General features: G+C 36.3%; 1 protein-coding gene across 4 annotated transcripts in view; it reads left to right on the forward strand.

Moving 5' to 3' along the window:
• The window catches only part of PDE3A (phosphodiesterase 3A), a 308,613-nt gene that overhangs the window by 142,938 nt on the left and 140,584 nt on the right, over positions 1–25,091 (forward strand). For 2 of the 4 annotated variants that reach the window (XM_054663100.2, XM_054663101.2), the window contains exon 2: positions 22,461–22,601. The exons of the other annotated variants lie outside the window; for them this stretch is intronic. In XM_054663100.2, the coding sequence (XP_054519075.1) occupies positions 22,461–22,601 (141 nt within the window). The remainder of the gene's footprint in view (positions 1–22,460; positions 22,602–25,091) is intronic. 4 annotated transcript variants of the gene reach the window in all.

Consider the following 25,091-nt stretch of genomic DNA (forward strand, 5'->3'; position numbering starts at 1 on the left):
GGTAGAAATTGACTATATTTAATTAGAGCTAGAAGCCAGATAGTACAGTAGAGAAATGGATGGCAGTTCAAAATTCTGGAATATGAAGAAAAATAGAAAAAGAGAGAAATAGCAGAAAGTAGTTTTAGAGATAAAAATCTATATTTGAAAAAAGAGAGGGACTTGAGTGTGTACGCTGTGGACAAATTGAGGGCTGAGATGGAGAAGTTGAAGACACAGGATGGATTAGGCAAAGGATTGATGAAACTATATATTGGAAAAGGCAAGAAAAGGGAGTGTAACTCCTAGATGGATCTGTCAACATGGGGTAGAGATGAATGCTGTTTCCATTGTAGAAATAGAAGATACAGAGAGTTATGGTGCAGGTAGATTTGTAGGTAGGAGGGCCTGAAGTTGAGGAAGATTCCATAATATGTCCTCTGTTTCTTCTATAAATTAAGAAGGGAAGCATTCTCTGAGAGTGAAGAGGAAGGAAGGTCATACATATTATTTATATGTCTTCTCCTTCATTCATTTGCTCAAAAAAACACTTATTGAATGTTTCCATGTGCCATGTTCTGTGTTAAGACTAGAAGAAGCAACCAGAAATGAAGTGCACAGTGGAGTCTATCAAACAACTTCAGTCACGAGTCAGCCAGGCAGCCACATGATGAAAAGGACTCTGTCACTTCTCCACTGCAACAACTAAGTCACCACTGAGTCAAAAATAGGATCTGCTTGACTAGGTGTTGCCAGTTTGGGGAAAACATTTTCAGTTTGGTTGATGGCATCAAAATTTAAAAAAAGGCTTCATGTTGATACAAGTGGGTAGATATGAAACCAGGTGTTAATATATACACATACATTTCCTTGCTCCGCATACTGCAGTGTTCATTGCTACACTCCAGCAGCAAGGATCATACCCAGCACTGAGATCGTGATTTCTAATACCTTTGCAAATTGAAGGAACCAGAGATCTGTGAAAAAGTGGCTTAATCTAGGGCTGGTTCAGGAATATACGAGAAAAGCTTGGAGTATCTTTTAGTGCCCATAAATTAGGAAGTGCTCAAATACACACACACACACACATACACACACACGATGGTGATATGTCAATTGGACACAGGAGCCAACTGAAAGAGTTCCCAATGGCTAAACAACCTAAGAAACAAAATGAATAATGTATTAGATTATAACCCAAAGTATAAAATAAATATTCATGATCCTGTACTAACAGAAATGATTAAATAGACGGGCTAAATAGCTGTCTCTTATGTAATAAAATTCCAAATAGCTTATGTGGATATTGTCCTCCTTAAAGATGTATAGTGTAACTCGCCATTCCTTAAGTGTGGGCTACTCACAGTGGTTCCTTCCAAAGAGTACAGGAGAGAAATGGGCAAAGAGAAAGAGACTGCATTGGAGAAACCTTACAGACACTGCCTCAGCCAGATGATCAAGGTGACCATCACAATAAGTGGTGTTGATAGTATAGACCCATAATATGATGTAATTAGAATACCAGTTTGCCTATGTGGTTGTCTCCTCAAAAATCCATAACTCCATCTTATGAAAAAAAGTTCAGACAAACCCATTTGAGGGATATTATAGAATATACATGACCAGCATTAAAAATGTAAAAGTCATCAAAAACAAAGTCAGAAAAAATTGTCAGTCAGGAGGAACCTGAGGAGACATAAAGACCCAAATGTATTATAACATCCTAGATAGGACCCTGGAACAAATAAAAGACAATAGATAAAAACTATATCTGAGTAAAATATTGGTTGTGTGTAATAATACATCGCTATTGGTCCATTAGTTATAACAATTGTACTATACTAATATAAAATGTTAATAACAGAAAAGTGAAGGGGGCTAGTGGTGGGGGCACAGTATAAGAGACTATGCTATCTTCAAAACTTTTCTGTAAAAAGCCATCCTAAAATAGAAATTTTGTTTAAAAAACAAAAAATCCGCTCTGCAAATTATACACTCTTTAATGATTTTGAAGCTGCTCTTATACCAAGAGATGAAGACAAATCCAATAAGTACTATTTTGATTTATCAAGTGCCCCTTTGTAGAGGCCACAGAAACTGATGGAGTAATATCTACTGTTGCTTTCATATCTTTCAGCAGAGGAATCAGGTAAAATAGTCAACATTTTACGATGTTATTGCTTGGGGTTTAGGAAATTTCATCTCCCAGAAAGGTTCTATGTGCTTATTTTTAATTACACAATGGAATATCTGGCAGAACATAAGACATTTTAAGCTATAAGTAGAATGATTTTCCAGGAATTTCTGAGCATCTTAGAGCCTACATTTACCATTATCAGAGGCACCTGAGTACTGCTTAGTAAATTGCAACTTCGTTACGTTAGATAGTGTCCTATTTCCATGAGAGTGATGACAGATTCAGAAGTGCCAGGCTCCAAGGAAGTTGTTCACTGGGAGAAAAAGACTCAATGTAAAGCATATTATTTATTATTATTGTGGTAACACCTATCATTATATAAATATAACCATTCAATAATGCCGTATTATTCATAATAGAAGTCACAAGATTCTTATCCATTCTTCGTACTCTGGGCTTCCTATGAATAAATGTATTTTGTTCTTTTTGCGGAATTAAGTAAACAGAATTATTTCTGCTTTGCCAAAGGATGTTGTCAAAGGCCTGCTCCTCTTCTGCCTATATATTTTTCTTTTAACATAATATATGCCCTTGAGCAGTGATTCTCAGTCTTTCGTGTTTTACATTTTGTCACATGCTATACTGAAAAATTTGGGTCCCACTGTCATAGAATCAAACCATGTTTATAGTCATTCGATGCATATATGTTTTTATATTTCTAATATAAATTTATACGATTTTAGCAGTAAACTATGTTAATACAGTACGTTAGAAATATTTGTGGGTGTTGAGTAAAACCAGAGAAAATAGGGGATTTGGTAAAATATTGTCTATTTCATAATATCTGCTGACTGACGTTGCAACATCTCTAAAGAGAATTTGTTTTTGAAAGGCAGAAAATAAACTATTTCATGAGTAATAGCAGCTTAGCATTGTCTAACAGCTACAAAATCCATCAATGACATATACTTTCTCTGGAGAAAGGTGTTAGCCCTTGGGATGGTTGTAAGACAGGTTTTGTCTCATTTTCCTTAATCTACAAACTGTTGGATGTAGTTTTCCCAGTTGTATTAATTTCTCATGGAATTTGTGGAAATATACACTAAAATTACTTTAGCATTTTCAAGATTTTCAGATTTTTTTACGACCCTTTCATCAGTGTCCTATGTTAGGAGATTGTGTTGATATGTTATATTAAACTGTAAGGACCACACAAGCAGTTTTGACACATCTGATAGAGATTCCACTGAAGTTTTACTGAGATGATTGAAACAGTTTAGACAGATTTCAGTCAATTTATCAGTCAGTAGGACTTTAAATGATGCCATTAAATGAGATTAAAATATTTCTGAATTTAATACTGCCAACTTAAAGTACTGTTAACTTTTTTTGGCTTGTTTCAATTGGAAGAAAAGAAGAGGTAGTGAATATAACACACATCTGGAACTAAGAAAACTAATTTGTAAGTTCCACCTCCTCCGCTAACCATCTGTAAGTCTGTTACACTTGCAGTGGCTTCCAACCTTGGCTGCACATTAAAATAACATGGGAATATGTAAAAATCCCAGTGCCCAGGTTTCACCCGAAAATAATTAAATCCACATCTCTGGGGTGAGACACAGGCATTTTATTTTTGTTTGAAATTTTCAAAGAAGATATCAAAATTTGCAAGGCATAATCAAATAAGGCAATAACATACTTTAGCCTATACCTAATATTTTGCTTGTTTTTAGTTTCAGATCATCCTAGGATATTACTGATTACTCAACTGATTGACATGGTTTGGGAAATAAGGTATTTTGAAAGGAATAGTCTTCTTTTTATAAACTGTACAGGAACCTTCTATTAAATTCTGTAAATGTCATTGATCTCAAATCCATGCATCACATGTGTAAATTATATTATTTGTGTTGTGTTTGAAGTAAAGCATGATTGATAACATTTGATTTGAAAATATATGCAATGGCAGTAACGTTATCATTTCTAAAAGAACAGAACCCTTGAAGACAAAGGGTAGAAGTAATGTCAGTCCTGTTTCTACAATATTTGAGCTATGTGACCTTGAGAAAGTCATTTAAACTTTCTGATTCTTAATTCCCAGGTCTATAATTGTTACACTTTAGCTTTGCAGTTATAGATTTGTTCACTGTTAACATCACTTGTATGAATTATAAACTTATTGTTAAACATGCTAGAAAAAGTTGAGAGACAGTGAAGCATAATAGAAAGCACATGGTTTTTGGAATTGAATTTGGCTTCCCACATTAGTTGTATCTTACTAGCTGTGTGACTTTGGCATGTGACCTAACCCAAGTTTATGTAAAATGGTTTCAATAACATGTTCCTGTCTTAGCCTATTTTGTGCTGCTATAACAGAATACCTGACACTGGGTAACTTATAAAGAACAGAAATTTATTTCTAGAACAGTTCTAAAAGCTAGAAAGTTCAAGATTATGATATCAGTATCTGACAAGGACCTTCTTGCTGCATCATCACATGGCAGAAGGGCAAAGAAAGGGCAAGAGGGGGCCGAACTCATCCTTTCATAATGGTATCAATCCCAGCCATGAGGGTAGAGCCCTCAGGGCCCGTTCAACTCTTCAAATTACTACATCTTAATACTGTTACAATGGCATTTAAATTTCAATGTAAGTTTGAAGGGGACAGATACTCAAACCATAGCACTTTATTAGAAGTTGTTTTAAGAATTTAATGAGACAATATATGTTAAGGGCCTACTGCCTGGCATATAGTAGATACTGAAGAAATGGTTGTTGATAGTGATGATAATGTAATATACCACTAACATGTTAAATGTGTTTCTGAATGCATGACCTCAGAATGTATGTCAAATATATACACTGGTTCCTTTTTACAAAAGCAAGTGTTGATGAATGAGTGTAAAACTCCTTAGCTTAAAAAGTCCACTTTACACATCTATAGGTAGTGATTTGAGAAGTTCCTAGAGGACAGTTGATATGTTGTATTAGATAACCACAGATTGGAAATGCTAGCCCTCTGGACACTCAAACTTTCACTCCGGAAACTGGGTTACACTGGAAAGAATCTACAATAAACTGACCTTCCACTGGACACGTGGAGTATTCTAACTAATGCAGAAATCCGAAGCAGACTAGAGTATCCCTGATCTCCTTAGTGGTGTAGAATCTCACACTGTATTTTTTTTTTTTTTTCCAGAACATGTTGGCTTAGTATTCTCTGGGCAGGAGGCCATGCCAAGGAAAGTTTTTGACCTTTCAAAACCTCCCAAAGGTAATGGGAGAAGTGATAATTATTATGGAAATGTGAAGACAAGCATACTTTTTTTTCATAGATTCTTACTCAAACTCATTCAAAAAAGGGATGGATTTTGGGTATTCATTTTGGTGAAGTCTCTGACCTTATTAGATAGTGATACCTCCAGGTCTTGCTTTATGTGGGGTCAATTACTGAGCCGTTGATGAATTTCATTTATTTCTTGTTTAATAGAGTGGCACTTAAAATAAGTGGACATGTAAAAGAAAACTATGATTTGCTTGATTTGCATCTTTCAAAATGTTAGTGAAACAATCCTGTAATTTACACGGCCAGTTCTACTTCACATATATTTTAAATGTACTATGATCAACATAGTCATTACCTGGCATGTAGAATACCTATGCATTTACACATGTAAAAAATGAAGCCTCAATGTCTTTGGTTTGTGCTGGATCATTTCTTTCAGGGTATGGCATTCTCAAGTTATTTTCTAATGAGGTTTCTTTAAATGTTTCAAGTTGCTTTCACTGCGATTAATTTAATAGTGAATATGTTTATAAAAGTCTGATTCTAGAGACAGGCTCTGAACCATTATGCTATGGCCTCTTTGACTACAAAAATCAAACGTTTTTATTTTCTAATTTGTTAAGTTAAATATTTTTCTATGTAGTGAAGCTTAACTAATTAGAGAGACCAGCAGGAATTGTAATGTCACCAATGTAATTTACATTGAGATAAGTTTTATTCAAAAGAATGAGCTAAAGTATTTTATTCTGTGAGGCTAAAAACTATAACTAGGATGAGGAACTCTTTTCTCCCAATACAAATTATAGAATTTCAAAGCAGGAAGAGCATCTTGTTTTACTCCTCTTTGTACAGATGGGAAAAAGAGCCCCAGGAGAGCACAAGATTTGCTCGTGTCTCACAGGCATTTACTGAATGGCAAAGTTGCCAGTAAAGCCCCGTAGTTTGACTCTGTCGACAGCAGAAATGTGTTCTTCTATTTCATACTTTCCAATGCAGTTCTAGAAAATGGTAAGTAATTTTGAAAGTTGGTTTATTTCTTTCAGAGTAGCTAGTGCCATTTGTTGTACTTGTTATCATTAGTGCCTCCATCCATTGATTCAAAAAGGTTTGATTTAACAACTAAGTTGATCTAGGTACCAGGAATAAAACATGACTGAGGAAACAAGACATAGCCCTGGTTCTTGACCAGTTTATACTATGAAGAAGGGGTTGGACTATGGGGATTATGTGACACTTTGAACAATGGGGAGAAAAGAGGATACTTTCCCTCGGAGTATATTTGGATTGCTTGGTTATAAAAATGTTGTGTGATTATTATAAACTCTTATTCAGAATGTTTTTTCTCGGTTGTATAATGGGCACCATGATGACATAAATAAGCTTCTTTATAAAATTTCTGCTGTGTTTCCTACAGCTCCCTCCTATGACAAACTGAGTATTTGTGATTTAATTCTACTGGATATCCTTAAGATTATATTTATTTACAAATAAGTAAAAATCACTGAAGTGGGATCCCTGGGTTTGTTGTTATAAAACTTATTAATTATCTTAAATATCAGGTTTTCCTCTCTTCAGGCTCAGTCAGTAGGTCAGGGAAATGTCATGTGGGGCCATTTTCTCTTATCCCTGCCACTTTGACAATGGTTGTCAAATTAGAATGTGCACACCAATCTCTCGCTAACTTGACAAATGCACATTCCTAGGTCCCAACCTTAGGATTATGACTTAATAAGCCTGGGATCCTGAATGTAGCCCACAGAAATCCACTTAGTAACACCCGTTTACAAAGAGACTCCTAATCCGCGTGGTCCAAGGCACATTTTGAGAAACACTGACTGTGCTATGTTCTTTTCTGGAGACAGACAGGGACTCATGTCTCCCTCCTTGGCAACAGCTATTCTTTCATGGGTAATTCCTATGCACTGTTTGAATATCAAAATACTTATATCTCCCTAAGAATGGGGAGACACAACATATTTGCCCCATAAGGGTAAATTGCAAACAAATTGCTCCAGTGCTTCAGAAAGACTGGTTATTCATTCCTGGGACTGCTTTATAAAGAGAGATCTTCTCAATATTCAAATGTATTACAGGCATAGAAAATTTTTTGCATGAACATATAAAGACTAAGAATCAGTTGTTTTTTACAGCCTGAGAGGACATATTCTGAAAGCTTTCTAATCCTTGCTATGACAATGACTGAACTTTTAGAGGGCTCAGAGTTACAGCGTCAAAGATATTTAATACTGGAGAAAAAATAAGATTCATTTGGGAGAAGATCTCCAAGTATAACCAAATTTATCCCTTTACCTGTGGCTAATAAAATAACTGAATTCAAAAAGAAAGCAAAAGCAATATATATTTTGAATAGAAGACTGCTTTTTAAAATTATGTAAACTATTCCGTCATTAAAAAAAGCCTTCCTAGTGTTGGATTGGAGTATTTCCATATTTGGAAACCAAGATTAATAGACGTTTCAGATCCGAAGTGTTTTTTCTTCCATCTTTTTTTTTCCCTTTTGCATGTAAAAGAGAATGGTGACCAATTTTTTTGGTAAAAGAGTTAATAAATCACTTAATAATGGATTTAAATGAACAGAGGCATAATCAGATTTTTTTTTAAAAGACTTTTATTTAATTCTCTAGATGCAACACTTAGAACTTTCTGTACTGATGGATTTTTTTATAGCTATGTTGTTGAATCTGGTAGCCACAGTCACATGTGGTTATTGCATCCATGAAGCGTAGCTAGTGTAACTGAGGAATTGAATTTTTTAAAATTTGATTTCATTTCATTTAATTGAAATTGCTACATGTGGCAGATAGTCATTGCATTGATCTGTGTTGCTAAAGAAGATTGTGTAAAATGGTTTTCATAACTTTAGGGGTAGCAATTGGCATTTTTATGAGACTAGGAAGTATATGATTATGTAGTGTTGTAGTTTATGTGACTAAATGTGGCTCCTTATGGAGGAGTTCTTTAACTTTGCCATACTTATAAAGATAGTTATTATTTATTCTCTCTACTTATATTTTGAAAGTCCCTCTCTTAAAGCAAGTAGATATCATGGAGTGAGTCTGGAAACTCCTGTTACACAACACCAGGAGTGGCCAAATTATGACTGGTGCCCCCTGGAGTTGTGTACACAGAGTCTGTGGCTACCCCTATAAGCTGAGTCACATCTCAAGGCAATGTCATATTCACTTTTATGTCTACAATGCTTGGTATGGAATTGATTACTGACAAATCTTTGTTAAGTAAGGAATATATATCTCAATTTTGATATCTGCAATAATAAAGGATAGTGAATAAAAACTATTCTACTATGTGCTCATAGAACACATTGTATGAATTTTCCCTTTGATCTCTATATTCATTAAGTTCTACATTTATGAAGTATGCTTTGTGGAAAGTATTAATTTAAGTATTTAATATGAAGATAATTTAGACACAGTATGTCTACTGCTGATTAATGAAGAAGGGAATGTAAAAATATGTGCTGCATCATAAAGTAACTGCACTAATGAACATATGTGCAAGATATAGTTCCCAATAGCAAAGGAAGAGAAAGGGATTTTTGTTTGGTTGATTGATTTTCTCAGTCCTGTGGCAGAACAAAAAAGGCACATCAGAGAAGGAAGGCTGCCATCAGGGAAATGACTTTTGAGGCGGGTTTTGGAAGATGAGCTGGAGCTGGCAGAGGGGTGGTGAGGAAAGTAAGGCCTGTGCTGCTCCAGGTACTTTGCTAAGGGACATCATCTCACATCAGTTTTCTCCATACTCCTCCAACGTAGATGTCCTTAATCCTCATTTCAATGATGATGCAGCTGATTCGGATTTAAAGAAGTTTGCCTAAGGTGACATCACTATTCAGTGAGGGTACTAAGCTTTGAACCTAGGTATGTTTGACGCTAAAGCCTGTGAATTGCACCATAGTCATTGGTGTCAGTAATGAAAAATCCAACGTGTTTGGTGAAATTCAAGTAGTGCAGTATCGCCAAGCACATGATACAAAGAGAAGCAACTGAAGTGCTGGAATGGAGGCATGTGATAATAAAAAACCATCTATGCCATGACAAATACACTGGACTTTTTTCTGTAAGTAATGTGGAGCCCTGGGTGGGTTAGTTTTAGGCTGGCAATGACATGATTCCTAAAGAAATTCAGGAGCTAAAATCAACAGCATATTTAGCTAATTATTTGACTTGAATTTCCATTCAAATTGGCTTTATTTTTTCCTGAATACGCAGTTGCTTAGAAGTGGTTGAGTTCCATCCTGGTGCGTGCTGGCTATCAACCAACATAGGAGTAAAAATTCACCATGAGTAGTCAGCCAAAAGACACATGCAGATGCTTAGGAAAATAAATTATAAATATTTCTTATGTCTGCCAGTAGAATGAGAAGATTTTGCTATATTGTGTTTTTTGATTGTTGGCTTGTTTTACTGTATGCTTATGAAAACATAAAGTAGCAGGACAACAGATCACATTGCCAAATAATTTCTAGGATTTGGCCCAAGGTTTGATGATCCCTCTGCCGCTTCTTGGCTTTGCATGCTCAGAAGCACCCACCATCAGCTGTCAGCCCTGTGGCAAAAGGAGGAATGGGGTCAGAGTCAGGCAAACAGAAGCCAGAGCCAAGTGTTGTTCTGAGAAATACTAGCATCTGTTTAGTGCAGTGAGTTCTCTGCTTTGTACTTGGCAACCCACTTGGGACTCATGCTGCAAAGGGGGCTGATGATTTAAAACTGAGGGAGGAGATCCAGAGGGGAGACCTTGGCTCATGAAACATCCTCTTCACCTCTGTGATGGGCCGTTCTTCATGTCCTACAGTTTGAACTAAAGAATGGCCTCGGCTTCTCCTGTGGATGTAAACATATTTTGTTGCAAGTGCCATTCGTTTTATTTGTTGTATACCTTTTCCTTTTGCTTCAAATATATTCCTGGCTAAACTCCTGGCTGTCTCTCCTGGAGTGTTTTTTTTTTTTTTTTTTTTTTTCTATTCTTGGGGTTGTAAGAATCAGGCTCATGTGCAGGTGTCTAGAAACAGGCTGGCTGGACAGGAAGGAAATAGGTGGATATAGTTTTAAATTTATACACATCTTTTGGAGCCAGGAACTTCTACACAATCTAGCTTCTATGAGATAAAATTTGTGGTACGAAAGAGGAGTGGTAACATGAATAATAAGAGATTTTTTTTAAGTCTAGAAAACCTTAGATGTTGGGAGTGTAATCAAGCATTTTAGCCAGTCATTTTGAAAGGTAAGTGAGTTTAAATGAATTGAATACTCAGTTGTGAATTAGTGATACTGAACATGTACACTGTCTTATCAGTGTGTTTCATAGTGATTGGTAATGCCCAGATTTCCAATTTGATACACAGTCCATTTTAAAAAGATATATGTGTGTATTTTATACTATGCTTTGTAGTTTTGAAGCTTTGAGATAAATTATTTAGAATCAAATGCTCATGGAAATGTCTGTAATATGAAAATAGGTTTATTTCAAGATTATTAATTCATTTGTTCAACGAGTGTTATTGAGCGTCTGTTGTGCCGAACCCTCATTAACCTCAATAGGGAAGGTACTAGGTTCAAGAGGCTGAAGAAGAGACCCAGAGCCAACAAAGGAGACATGGAGTTTCATTAGGAGCTTACATACAGTGGAGAGAGTCAGTGGCAGTGGGCTGGACAGGAGAACCAACTTACCTACAGAAATGATCGAGTGGTGGCAGGCTGGGCAGGAAAACTGCAACCACTTGCAAACAGCATGCAGTTTATGTAGCATTTTCACTTAACACTCTCTCCTTTATGACCTCCACCTGGCAACCCTCATTAACCCAAAACTCAGGGCCTCATTCCTCTGTATGGCCCATGTTCCATGGGATGGGATGGGGTTTCAGATGTTCCTCACAGACAAAGAACAAATCTTCGGGCTGTCCACTAGATTCCCTAGCTTGGGACACACTTTCAGGTGTGTCTACTGTACAGGGTCATTCTAAGGGTTTGCTTAAGTTTACCCTACAGCATCATTCACGTCTGCTCTCTCATGTGCTTGCGATACAGTGACCATCAACACAAGGGCCCTCGTCTCCAGGAACTTACACTCTGTAGAGCAGTGTTTTTCAAAGTGTGGTTCCCAGATCATTAGTATCAGTGTGCTGGGAATTGCTAGAAATGCAAATTCTCAAGGCCCCGGCCTAGACCTGTTGAATCTGAAACTCTGAGAGTGGGGTTCAACAATTTGTCTTTTAACAGGTGATTGTGAAAGTTTGAGAACTACTGCAAAAGACAGATAATTAACTGATGATTATTAAGTATGCCAGGAAAGGCTGAGTTTTATAAAGAAAATAAAACAGGGAAAGAAGATGGACAGTGTAAAAGTGTGTAGCTTTTGGGGTGTTGTCTTTGTCTTTGAGCACTTGAATGATGTGAGAATATCTGGGAGGAAAGCTTTGTGGTTATCTAGGTTAGAGATTTTAGTGAGTTGAGGCACGGTTGGAATTGTGATGTCTTTAGAAGGGCTGAACCTCCAGAATTTGCTATTGAATAAATTGGAAATGTGATGTGAGAGGGCAGAATGATCCTAAGGTTGTTGATGGTACCTACTGATCTCTGATGTTACCTCATAGTAAGATGGGAAAAAATGAAATGGGGTGGGGCAGGGAAAAGCAGACTTTGGGGGAAGAATAACACATTTTATTTTAGAAAAGTTGTTTCAAAAGCTCATTAGCCATGTGTGAAGCTATATTTGTGAGTATGCCATTCATGGGGAAGGTTGGCACTGGGAATATTAACTGGGGAGTCATGGTCATATAAATGGTATTTTAAAAAACTAGTTAGCCTGAGATCACCAAGGGAATGAATGCACATGGAGGAGGTCTAAATACCAAGTCCTGGGGTATACCTGGGGGGTGGGGTGGGTGGCATTAGGCTAAAGATAGTGAAAATTCTAATGAATGATAAGTAATATTTTGCTATGTTGATCTTGAGATTGATATGTTGAAATGGCAGCATCCTAGACCAATCCCAAGTTTAATGCCTTCCTTGAAGTTGCCATGTTTCTGTTTCGGAGTCCTTGGTGCCACAGGTCCCTCTTGACTTTCACAGGCCAGGGCTTCTTGCCATACAGGTAAGTGTTCTCCCTTCCCAGTTTATGGGATCCAGACTCGTCAGCTGCCCGCTGTAGATTGTCCTTGAAACTTGGAGAATATGCAGAGAGCATACACAATTCTGCCTAGAGGAGGAGCGCTCTCCTTTTCCTCTTGTCTCAGTTGTGATCTTGTCCTCTTTCTCTAATTTCCTTTTCCTCTATTGAACTTTCAACAGGCAAATTCTTTGGTCTGCAGAGCCAAAAGAATAATTCTCTTTCTTTTTAAGTTAATAGTACTTAGATCATTTTGACAGTTGTCTTATTTATTACCACTTACACAGAGGCATTTCTTAATGTTGAATTCAAATGTTGATTTTTAGTGTCCTAGACCTTGATATTTTCTGATTTGAATACCCTGAGCTGTTGACCAAAGCAACAATGAAATTTATAATTTCTAACCGGGTGTGTGATTCTTGGGATTTCTTTCAGAAAACAATACTTCCCTGATGTAGGAATGTATCACTTAAAGTAAAAAATGGTTTTAAAATTTGAATTATAGAAGAGAATAATCAGTGGATGATTCACTTCGTGGAAAAGTTCTTTGCTTTAAAATGACTCATCAAGTGCTATTGGGAACATTTAAAATGTTATTTCAATTGCACATACTCTTTAGGAAGGTACAAGTTTATTACTTTACATGTGTGTATCACTGATAAAAGGTATTTTCATATATTTAACAAAAATTTAAAGGGAGGAACGGTTAAATGACTGTCTAAGGCCTCATACCTCTTTAGTGGGCAACCAAGTCTTGAACCCTAGTTAGCAGTTGTCATGTTTACTTGTAGAACTACCATCACGGCCCCAGGGGAACAGCTTAAGAAAGGGATAGGAGGAATAAAATGGAAGCACTCTATAGAATAAGTCTTCATCTGCACTCCTGATTTAACAAATTCTGGTATTACCCACTGTGTTTAGGTTTCAGTGACAAGTTTTCGTAGCAGTTGCGGCTGCATTTAGCTCTTCACATCCTTCCAATTCTAAAACTGCAAGGTATTGTAACGATAATCTGTCCCATTTCCTCGTTTTTGAATGAGAAAACCACAGCCTAGAGTAGCCATTACTTGCCAAAGCCTTTTTTCTTAGAAGAGAGGGGGAATCTTCAGTTATCTTCTAGAATGTGACAAAATTTTGCCAAGATCATGGTGCGTGCTCACTAAAAGATGATGAAGTTTATTGCCTAAATCTCAAATTCAGTCAAGATGCTACTTAGGCCACTTTTAAAATTTGTATAATAGCTAGTTTTTTATTTAAATTTTTAAATTGTGAAATAGATCACAAATTAAAGAGCACATATAACATATATAGTATTACATATGCATATCATTTAAAGATATTTTATATATAGCTATATATCTTATGTATGTTATTTTTACTACAAGAATAATAATAAAATATAAAATGAACACACAGGCATCAACCATTGAGTCTAAGAAGTAACCATTCCACAATCTTGGAAAGCCCCTGTGGGTCCCTAATCTGTCTCACCCCATTCCTTGCCCTCAGAGGTAACCTCTGTGCACTACCCTCTTGTGGTTAGAAGATGGAGCTAGGCCAGGCTCGGTGGCTCACGCCTGTAATCCCAGCACTTTGGGAGACTGAGGCGGGCGGATCACCTGAGGTTGGTAGTTCGACACCAGCCTGACCAACATGGAGAAACCCCGTCTCTGCTAAAAATACAAAAAGCCAGACGTGGTGGTGCATGCCTGTAATCTCAGCTACTCGGGAGGCTGAGGCAGGAGAATCGCTTGAACCCAGGAGGCGGAGGTTGTGGTGAGTCGAGATCCACCATTGCACTCCAGCCTGGGCAACAAGAGTGAAACTCTGTCTCAAACAAAAAAGAAGATGGAGCTACATTACTGCTCCTGAGCCTTGGGCAAGTTATTATTCTCCCTGTGCCTCAGTTTCCTCATCTGTATAAAAGGAATAGTAATATATGTGTTGTGAGGACTGAATGAGGTCACCCAGGAAGTGTGCTTACAAAAATATGTTGTGTAGTCATCATCGTTTACTATTCTTGTTACTATCATCATGTTCAGTTTTACATTTGAAGGACTTGTAATGTTGCCAACAAGATGGAGTTTGAGGGACTAAAATTGATTTTAAGAATAATAATGTTATTGTTCCTTTTTCAAATCTTTTAACATGGAAACATTCTGATTTGGTGGGGGGGTTGGCTTTTGACATCATCTGTTTCACCTTATCACTGTGTACTTTCAAAATATCTTCAAGATGCTTTCATTGAAGCAACAAGAAAATTGTTTTGAACAAAGACCCTTTAGTGTCAGTCACTATTTCAGAATATAACACCAGTCATTGTTTATATGATTTACTCTTAATAGGATTTTGGTATTCTGCTGTGTAACATTGCTGCTGACTGAATGTCTTTGAAGACAGTAAAATTTGACCGACTACAAGATATTACTTCATTTTTGGGGGCTTTAGTCTGGTTGGTAAGGTTACTAAAGAGTACTTCTAAAAGTATGAGAGGATAAAGGATTGAGATATAAGAGAAAAGTTGACAAAATCAGAAAACTGTGCAATGAGGTAATGAGTAACCAAAACTTGCTATCTTATCAGTACTGAGAACTGCAGAAAAATTTCTTACTTGGAGATTTGTGCTTTTCTTTGAGTATTCATAAATAAGAGTGAAAAACAATAATCACTTTTCTCAGTAAAAGAAAACAACCTTATACTTGAGGAGTTTTGTTTCAAAGTTGGTAAGGCTTTGGACACTAATATAAAATTCACCAGTAAGGTATTTTGAAACTCTTAATGCCACCTGTGCTTCTGAATTCATATGAAGATTATTGTTTGAGACCTCTGTGGTGACATGGACATCACACTTGAGGGGTGAGACATATCTTCACCTTCTTTACACACTGGCTCACCTTCTATTTAGTTGATACTATTGTTCCTCAATAAAATTATTTTTCTCTCTATTGATATTATTTTCAAGTTGACTTCTAGTCAGCAACTCTGTAAGTATCTTTTTATTGGCTTTTAGATTCTGTATTTTAAATGAGCCAGCAATATTTCAATTTCATTGAGATTGCATTATATCATTTTGAAAACTTATTTGCCTGTGATTAAAGTTTTGAACAATGTCTGGGATCTAAAAACTCACTCGAAAATCATTTTTTAAATCAAATTTTTTTAGAAAAAGTGTTACAATTATAGCAAGTCATCATGGAAAAATAAAGTAATATGGGTATGTATAATATGCTTTCTAAACCTCTAAGCATCTGGAAGCAGAGATCCATGTTCTGTGAATGACCTACAAATCTACTTAATGAGTTCATAGCAAGGCATGTGGTATTTGCGATAGGAAAGACTCAGTAAAAGCTGTCTTCCATTCAGTTTTTGAAAAGTGAATGGATGCCAGTTTATGTTATTTCCTATAGTGCCTATCTTAAACTGATTTTTTTTTTTTACTTGCTCAATCTCATTTCATGTCAACATGAGTTTGTATTGGTAATATAGTGTTTGTAATTGATGATGTAGCCAACTCCTTTATTGAAGTAAACTATGAAGTTAATAAAACATCTTCATGTTTTAAGGCCATTAGACATTTTTTTCCGTGTGTGTGTGTGTGTGTGTGTGTGTGTGTGTGTGTGTGTGTGTGTTTGAGACCAAGTCTCACTCTTGTCCCCCAGGCTGGAGTGCAATGGCGCGATCTCGGCTCACTGCAACCTCCGCCTCCCAGGTTCAAGCAATTCTCCGGCCTCAGCCTCCCGAGTAGCTAGGATTACAGGCGCCTGCCGCCATGCCCGGCTAATTTTTGTATTTTTAGTAAAGAGGGGGTTTCACCATGTTGGCCAGGCTGGTCTCCAACTCCTGAGCTCAGGTGATCTGCCTGCCTCGGCCTCCCAAAGGGCTGGGATTACAGGGGTGAGCCACTGCGCCCGGCCGTGTTTTTTTGTTTTGTTTTTGTTTGTTTGTTTTTTAACATAATGAATACTATAACAGAAACATAATTAAATAGCTTCTAAACATTTGAGAAGATGAATGGATCACTCGTTTCTAAATAGATAGCCAGGAGAGTTAGTTAAGTATTTCTGATCTTATAGTGAATGATAATGTTTATACAACCTAATAGTTGCCCCTTTTCCTTTCTCTTTCTTCTCTAATAATAATAACAAAAACATTGTTTCTGGCATTCAGTGAGTGCCAGATAAATAGAAAGGCTATGAGCTTGATGCACAGTTTCTTTTCTTTTTCCTGGGTCCTCTCTCCTCCCAACCTACATTTCTTGGCATCTTTCCGCTGTCTGTTTGTTAGAGTTCTGACTCTGACGTAAAGGACTCACAGTGAGTGACCCCCGTGGCAAACCTGTAAAACATTATACAACATGAATAAGAACTTTCTTATTAGATCTGCAGCTGGCTGAGTACAGACATATGGCAGCAAGGATGTTTTGGAAGAAAGGCATTGCTTGACAAAGAACCCAGTCTCTTGAATAAAGGTTTATACTGGCACTCTTTGATGTTTATAATACCCGATGCCAGGGGCAAAACTTTTTCCCCCCATTATATTGTTATTTTACTGTTTAAACCCCATCATTTTATATGTTGCGGTGGCTAAAATGTAGAAGCAGACATTTTATGTGTGTCTGTATAACTTTAAAAGGAAAAAAAAAAAGCAAAACTCAAAAAACTTTCTCAGGCTCTGTCTACCCGGCTGTAAGTGTTCGATTTTCTGAGGCTCGGACTCAGATTGAAAGTGAGGGAGTTTGTAAGAATGGGCCCAGTCCTTTTGAGCAGGTTTTAAAAGGATGATTAAAGGGTACATAGGCTTTGTAATGCCCTGACTACTTTAATTGTTTCTTTTGGTGGTTGTCATTTTTATCGTGAGTAGTTGTTCTCAGTTGCTAAAAATTTAGGCTGGGAATAATTTCCAACCTAGGAGGTTGTCACACTGATTTGCATTTGGTTTGTTATTTCTTAGTCTTTTCAATGCAGCCCTGCTTTCATCTTACTCCCTTTCTCAAACCCCAGCTACTGACATTATGTACATGGTTGTGTTTTGTGATCTGTGCTAGCACACTGGTGTTGAATAATATATTGTGAAATATTCTGATGGTGGCAGTTCGGTAGTTGCCCCAGGAGGAATGATGACACTTTGAATCAGAGGCACAGGGACAGAGAAGTTCAACCTAGTGGAGAGCCAAGGTAAATGAATGAAAGCTTCTCCCTCCACAAGGAATATCTAAGTCCTTTTAGCATGGTTCTTTGCAACCTTGATTATGTTTATAATGTTCAAAATCTTTGATGAGGCCATTGTCTTCCTAGTACTTACTGCATCTACAATAATTTAGTAATAAGATATTGATAAATAAGGTATGCCCATTGGACATGCCTGATGGGATTTTAATTAACATCTGCCTTTGACAACTGAAATGACTGAAGGGAGGGAGAGGTACAAGACCTTTGCAGAGCACATATTATGACAGAGGCTAGGGGTATAACATCTAGCAAATAGGTACTTGATGACATTTTTATGAATACTATGATTTATCAAAATGAGTATATCCTGAGAAGTATATATTTATAGATGAAACAGAGTATTTACAGAGAATAGACTCTAGTTTAGAGAAACTGGAGAGCATTTGTAAAAGTGTTAATAAGAATAATATTTTAAGTACTATGAGGGACTTTTTTCCTGGTTTTTAGGTTTTCATGTTAAAAATTCATGAGCAGGACAGATATGTTTGTCTTGTTGATTTTATCTCTATAACGGGAATTCAAATTTTAAATATGTTCTAGAATCATGAAAGTCATGGCTAGAAAGGTCTTGGAGATTATCTAATTGAGGAGTCCCAAATCTCTAAATAAAATCTACCAGAAGAATCACAGGTCAATTACTACATGTATAATTGTTCCAAGTAGGTTTTTCCAGAAAGTGCAGAAGGTAGCACAGTTCTCACTGAGTTCTTTCATTCAGCAAGTGCTATTAATACCACTTACCAAGCATATATTTTACTTGGAGAAAATGAAAATTGCTCCATCCATAATTGGTTGAGAGCCCCTTTAGGTATAATAATAATCTTCCCTATTATGTAGTTGAGAAAACTGAGACCCATATACTAAGAGTTGAATTGTGTTTTCCCCAAAAGATATGTTGATATCCTAAGCCCTAACACCTCAGAATGTTACCTTATTTGGAAATAGGGTCTTTGCAGTGGTAACCAAGTTAAAATGAAGTCATTATGGTGGGTCCTAATTCAACATGACTGGTATCATTATAAAAAAGAGAAATTTGGACACAGACACCCCTTGAGGGCAGATGGCCATCTGAAGACAGAGAATTCTAATGATGCATCTACAAGCCAAGGAACCCCAAGAATTGCCAGCAAACCAACCAGAAGCCAGGGAGAGGCAAGGGTTCTTCTCTTAGAGATGTGAGAGAGCATAGCCCTATTGACATCTAGAGTTCAGACTTCCAGCCTCTGGAACTGTGAGATAATAAATTACTGTTGTTCTAAACCACTGAATTTGTTTACCTAGTTATGACAGCTCTAGCAAACTAATACATCATAGATATTAGTAGTCATGGTCTCCTGGAGAAGTAATTAGCAAGGTAGTCAAGTCTGGAACCCAGTTTAATTCCCAGGTTCAGTGCTCAATGCCTGTCTCTAGAAATAAAACTTTTTAATTTCTTTTGCTGTAAAGATAAATGCACCGTAATTCACAAATTGTTATGAGGACTATTTTTCTGTTGTCCATTTTTTTGGTTAACTTTTTACAGACTTATTTCATTTATAACACAATCTTGAAGTCTGATAATTTCAGGTACAGGCTTCATTTATTAAAATAAAAACTCAAACTTGAGGAGACGAAAGTTATTCGATCATTTCTTTCACTTCCCACAGTTGGTTAATGAAATCTGGAGAATAATATAATTGTTATATCTTTTTCTTTGCTTAGTGTAAACACTCAAACTATAAGTTATAGTTGATAACACTCAAATTATAACTTATAAGCTGTACCATAATTCATAGTAGTCAATGAATTAGTCAGCTAAACTTGAACATATTACTACAACTTATGGGCATACCCAACTCCAGGTAGTAGAAATAAGACTCAGAGTATACATTTCATGAGATAAATCTAATGTGAGTACCCAATAATAGATTCAAATATTTTTCAAGAATTGACTATGAGTCTGTGAATATATATTAATGACTATACAATACTTTTTTTTTTTTTTTTTAAGAGATGGGGTCTCACTGTGTAACTCAGGCTGGACTCTAGCTCCTGAGCTCAAATGATTTTCCCACTCTTAGCTCAGCCACACTCTGCGTAGCTGGAACTATAGGTGTATGCCATCACGCCTAGCTTAAAATATATATTTTATTAAGAATTGGCACTATGGAAAAGTATTGCTTAAACAATTTCCCCCTTTTCAAGCTAAAATTAATTAGTAATTTAAAAAGAGACATGTACATCAACAAATTAAACAATGGAACAAGGATCATTCAAGTCCTCCTATAGGCCTCTTGATCTGTACATTAATTGGAATAATGGTCTGTTCTTTTTTTAGAAATTAATCATGTTCTTAAACACCTCCATGCAGTGTAAGTTCTGACTGTTTAATTAAAACTTTATAGTAAGCTCAAACTGGGATCCTGAAAATGAAAATATATTTTTTGTTATCTGGTTCAGGTTTTTGTTAGGATAAGCACTCTCCCTTATGATAATCCAGAGGTCTGCTCCTTTGAAATGTCACCCCAAAGTAGGTTGCTTGAAGTTCCCAGAGGCTAAGAGGGTTCCCCCTATCAGGACATAGTTATGATACCTACACAGCTCCCCTCTTAGCTTCATCCCTCTTAGAAGAGTTTCTATTTATCTTCATATTCTGAGACGAAATTGTTCCATTTATTCTACTACCTCAGCAAAAGCTGGTTATGTTAAAAACAAACGAACCAAAAAACCTAACTGCATCTAGGTAAACATTTTCCCATATTTGTTCTTGCAAGATGGCTGATAAGGCATTATAAGTGGTGATCCCTTTATTCCATCATTACAGGAAAAAATAATGTTTATTTGATGTGAAGGGGAAAAATTAAAATTAAAGATAATTCTATACTTTGGATACTTGACCATATTAAATTTACAGAATGTATAGTTGAGTTTTAAAATCACAATATAAGTAGATTTCTTCTACTCACAATCATTATATTAGATAAGAAGGTACTCCTTTTGATCTCTCCTTTGCTCCATCATAAAATCCTTACTAGATGGGTAAGACGGTAGTTGTGATAAGACAGTAGTAGCCTATCCTGTCTTATACGTTTCTGTGAAGCCCAGAGAGGTGACATGAATTTCTGAAGGTTGCAGAACTGAGACTTAAAACTTAGTGTGAAATTTATTCTGTTGGAAAAAAAAAATTGCACTGTAACTATTTCTTTGAACTTTGGGAAGTATATCCTTATTAGAGAATTACAGTGTCAAGACATTGGGCTATTATTAAACAAATGATACCACTATTTTGACAAGAGTGGTACTTTCCAAAATACCTAAGAAGTTAATTGAAGACTTGGAATTATCAGAGGATTTATTTTATATTGAAAATTCTGACTTATTTTTAAATTGTTTATTCCATCTCATAAACTTCTATTTGTTATTTAATTTTAGGAACTTTGAAATAAAAGTTTTTTAAAAATATATCTTATGTCCTGTGTGCAAGTCTAATGGATAGATCTATACCTTGAAGTTCCAACTTCTGCCCTCAGAGATGAAAGTGACAAACAGCAAAATATGGAGCAGATACATTGAAAACTTTAAGAAACTTAATTTTTATTTAGTTTGTGCTTATTTACTAATATGTTCTCTGAATGCAAAGTAAGTATACATGTAGAGTCATCTTTATGAAAAGCTATATAAAGAGCTATAAATAAAAGGGATAGATAGGTAAGACAAAAAAAGGCACACTGACAAAATCTGTGGTAAGAAATATAATGATTTAGATTCTAGGCATTTGCCTTATTTAACTTGGAGTAATTTGTGGATATATATATATTGTGTGGGTATTTGAAATTTATGTAATTATTTTAAATCATGTAATTTATTTATGTAATTATTTTATATTTATGTTAACTTATTTATGTAATGATTTTACATTTATTAAGCTGACGATTATGGTATATGGAACTTAAAGGTATAAATATACCCATTTATGGTATATGGAACTTAAAGGAATAAATCTATCCATTTACCAATCAGTCTGAGAGATTCTCTGGTTTCTTACAAATACAGATTGGCAACACCGATGTGGTTAAACATGACAGGCAAATAACTACCATTCAATGTGAATATTAGCAATACTGACAAGAGAAATAACATTTGGGTTGAATAGATACATTTATGTCAGGTTTTTGTGTATTAGTTTCTCTTTATTGAAAGTTTGTCAACACAGTCAACAAGAATATATTAAGTGTCCCATGCTATATTGAGATAACTTTCAAACATAATACAATTATGGTCGTAACAATAATTTGGAACTTCACCTATACTACTTGACATTTTAGCATTTATGTAATTAATTAGTTAACTAACTTGTAGGTGCCAGGCACAGCTAGGCCTGCCATTAAGGAGTTTGCATTTTTTTCAAGATAGTTATTTATAGTACAGTATGAAAAGTACACAAATTGTGAGCAGTATTTTCCTTTTTTCATGGCTTCCCTTATTCAACTTCTTTAAGTAAATAAAATTCCACCTCAGAAATGGTTATCCATGTTCCGTATCTATCTCCTCCATTCCTGTTGTCTCTGCCTTGACTCAAGATCTCCTTATCTCTTGCCTGGATTATAGAACTGTGTCATAACAGGTCTTTCTGCTTGGAGTTACCCACCTTCACTTGACCACAATCTGTGATACCCAGTTTCTTTTTCTTTTTTTTTGTTTTGAGACGTGGTCTCGTCCTGTCTCCCAGGCTAGAGTGCAGTGGCGCCATCTCGGCTCACTGCAAGCTCCGCCTCCCGGGTTCACGCCATTCTCCTGCCTCAGCCTCCCGAGTAGCTGGGACTACAGGCACCACCACCACACCCAGGTAATTTTTCGTATTTTTAGTAGAGATGGGGTTTCACTGTGTTAGCCAGGATGGTCTCGATCTCCTGACCTCGTGATCCGCCCTGCCCTTGGACTCCCAAAGTGCTGGGATTACAGGCATGAGCCACCGTGCCCGGCCCCCACTTTCTTACACTATATCTTTCTAAAGAATAAGTCTGAACAAAGTAGTGACTATTTTAAACCAATAGTATACATTTACTAAATTCTTAGCCTGCCTTTCAAAATTACATTCAGATTTTTCCACCATTTTCTTTTTAGTGCATCTTAAGTACAGGTCATCCGTGCACCCGTCTTTTTTCTGAGCAAATCACCTGTGTACTTTCACATTCTTAGCATCTGCCAGGGGTGTTCCATATACCTGGCATGATCCTCCAGCCCCCACTACCCGACCTACTTTATTTCTTCCTGTTAAAACCCTCTTCAACCTTCAAGCCACACGTTATGCAGCCTTTCCTGGCACTGAGAAACAGATACTTTAAGGGTTATGATATTTATTATATTGTAATTATTTACATTTTTTGTTTCCCTCTAGAGAATGAGAGTTCCTCCAAGGTGGAGACTCATTCAGCTTTTCGTCTCTTTTACATAACCTGTGCCTGGCAGGTTGTAGGTACCCAGTGATTATTGAATTAGTTAATATACGCAATATGGATTTGCTTGTCAGAGCCTGAGTATCCATGGCTTTCTGAAGGCCTTCAACCTTTGCTTGTGCTACTTCCTCTATTTTGGTCCTCTTCAATAGGCGAGGTGATTATGATCTACCTCTAATGGGTCACAGTGACCCCAAAGGCAAAGCAATATATTGATCTCCCTTAAAAGGATGTATGCCACGAAATAAGTGTTTTTATCTTCTCATCCATATTCACATTTATACTTTAAGTGCAATGTCCTGAGTGAGACAAACCTTCACACTAATCTGTGTAATTAAAAATATTGAAATCTCATTGCTTGGCAACCACTCTAGACCTTTGGACACATTTTCTGGCGCTGTTAAGGGGTCTCAGGCTGCAATTGAGATGTAGATTACCTATTTAAAGGAATCATATTTTTCCCCTTTGAAATGTCTGTCCTTTATCTCCTTTTGATGGATTTTCTAATTTATTAGGCTTTGCTTTTTTGGGAAGTAAATTATACCTGTTGACACAGTTGCATCCTCATGCAAAAACAAAGATGATACCATGAATATTTTATGGCTTAATCATTAAATGTGAAAGGGTGAAATGCTTGTATTGCAATTGAAATGAATCTTGAATTGACCAGGTCTTTCTCTGTGGGAATAAAAAGAGAATAGGTATGAACTTTAATAAAAAATGGTGTTTAACTCTACATTTAGCAGAGGTCTTCTAAGTAATTTTGCCATCAGTTTTCTTCCCACGAATTCTCCCATTACATAAATAATCTGCTATTATGTTGATAGACTTGTCTTTCTGAAATACAGACATGTTCATATAATTCATAGTTTGAAGTGTCTGATGTCTCCTCTTGCCTTTAAAGAATACCCTGAACTCTTAAACTTCACATATAAGGTTCCATCTGTCTTGACCCCAATCTACCTAGGATTTCTCCTCATCCCTGGTGATCTATACATACCTTAAAACCCAACTCAAGCATTACATGCTTTCTTTAGCTCAGTTTTCACTGATGCCCCAGCCTTTTAGGGAAGAATTCATTGTTTCCGTATTTGTGAATTATAGCACCTACCCATTCATACGTGGAGGAATAAAATGTAGAGAGTAAGAGTTAGTGTTTCAAAGGCAAACCTTCTGGCTGTTTGTTTGCATTCTGTCTGTGGGACCTTCAGGGGATTCCACGGAGTAAAAGCTCTCTATGTGTCCCAGTTCTATCATTTATGAGAGAGGGGAAATAATACTGCTCCAGAAGGTTATTTTGAGGATTTTTAAAATAATGCATAAACAGTACTTAGTACATGCCTGGTACACAGTAAGGACTCAACCACTAATAAAAAAAAATGTTTTGTGTGCTTACATTTTGTTTTGATATGCTTACATATTTTTCTTCCCTATTAAAATGAGATGGCCAGAATTCTGTCTTCGTTGTACAGGCAGCATCCAACAGCTCTCAGCATATAATATTGGATATGTGATTATTAATATATGTAAAGGGTAACATATTGGTCAAAACATTAATTATTTGGAGAATTATTCGATTAATAAAATATGTTTTATACATATTAATGCTGAAATCTCTGCTCAAGTGTTTTAAGAGGGGATTTACTCACAGAAAAAAAAAGGAAAATGAAAGCTACTAGGTGAACTATAGTTTAAAATAACAAATCCAAAAATGTTAGATATTGCATCTCTTCAGTGGAGTATTATGCCTGGAGCCAATTTTGAAATAAAAACAGTGTAAGTACTTACAAAATCTCCATTTGGTTCAGACTCTGCAGGTGGAACTAATGTAAGTGGAAAGATTCCTAAATAATTCCAAAGTCACTATGAACAGGAATAAT

This window comes from Pan troglodytes, chromosome 10, assembly GCF_028858775.2.
Source record: "Pan troglodytes isolate AG18354 chromosome 10, NHGRI_mPanTro3-v2.0_pri, whole genome shotgun sequence".
In the NCBI taxonomy this organism is placed as follows: domain Eukaryota; kingdom Metazoa; phylum Chordata; class Mammalia; order Primates; family Hominidae; genus Pan; species Pan troglodytes.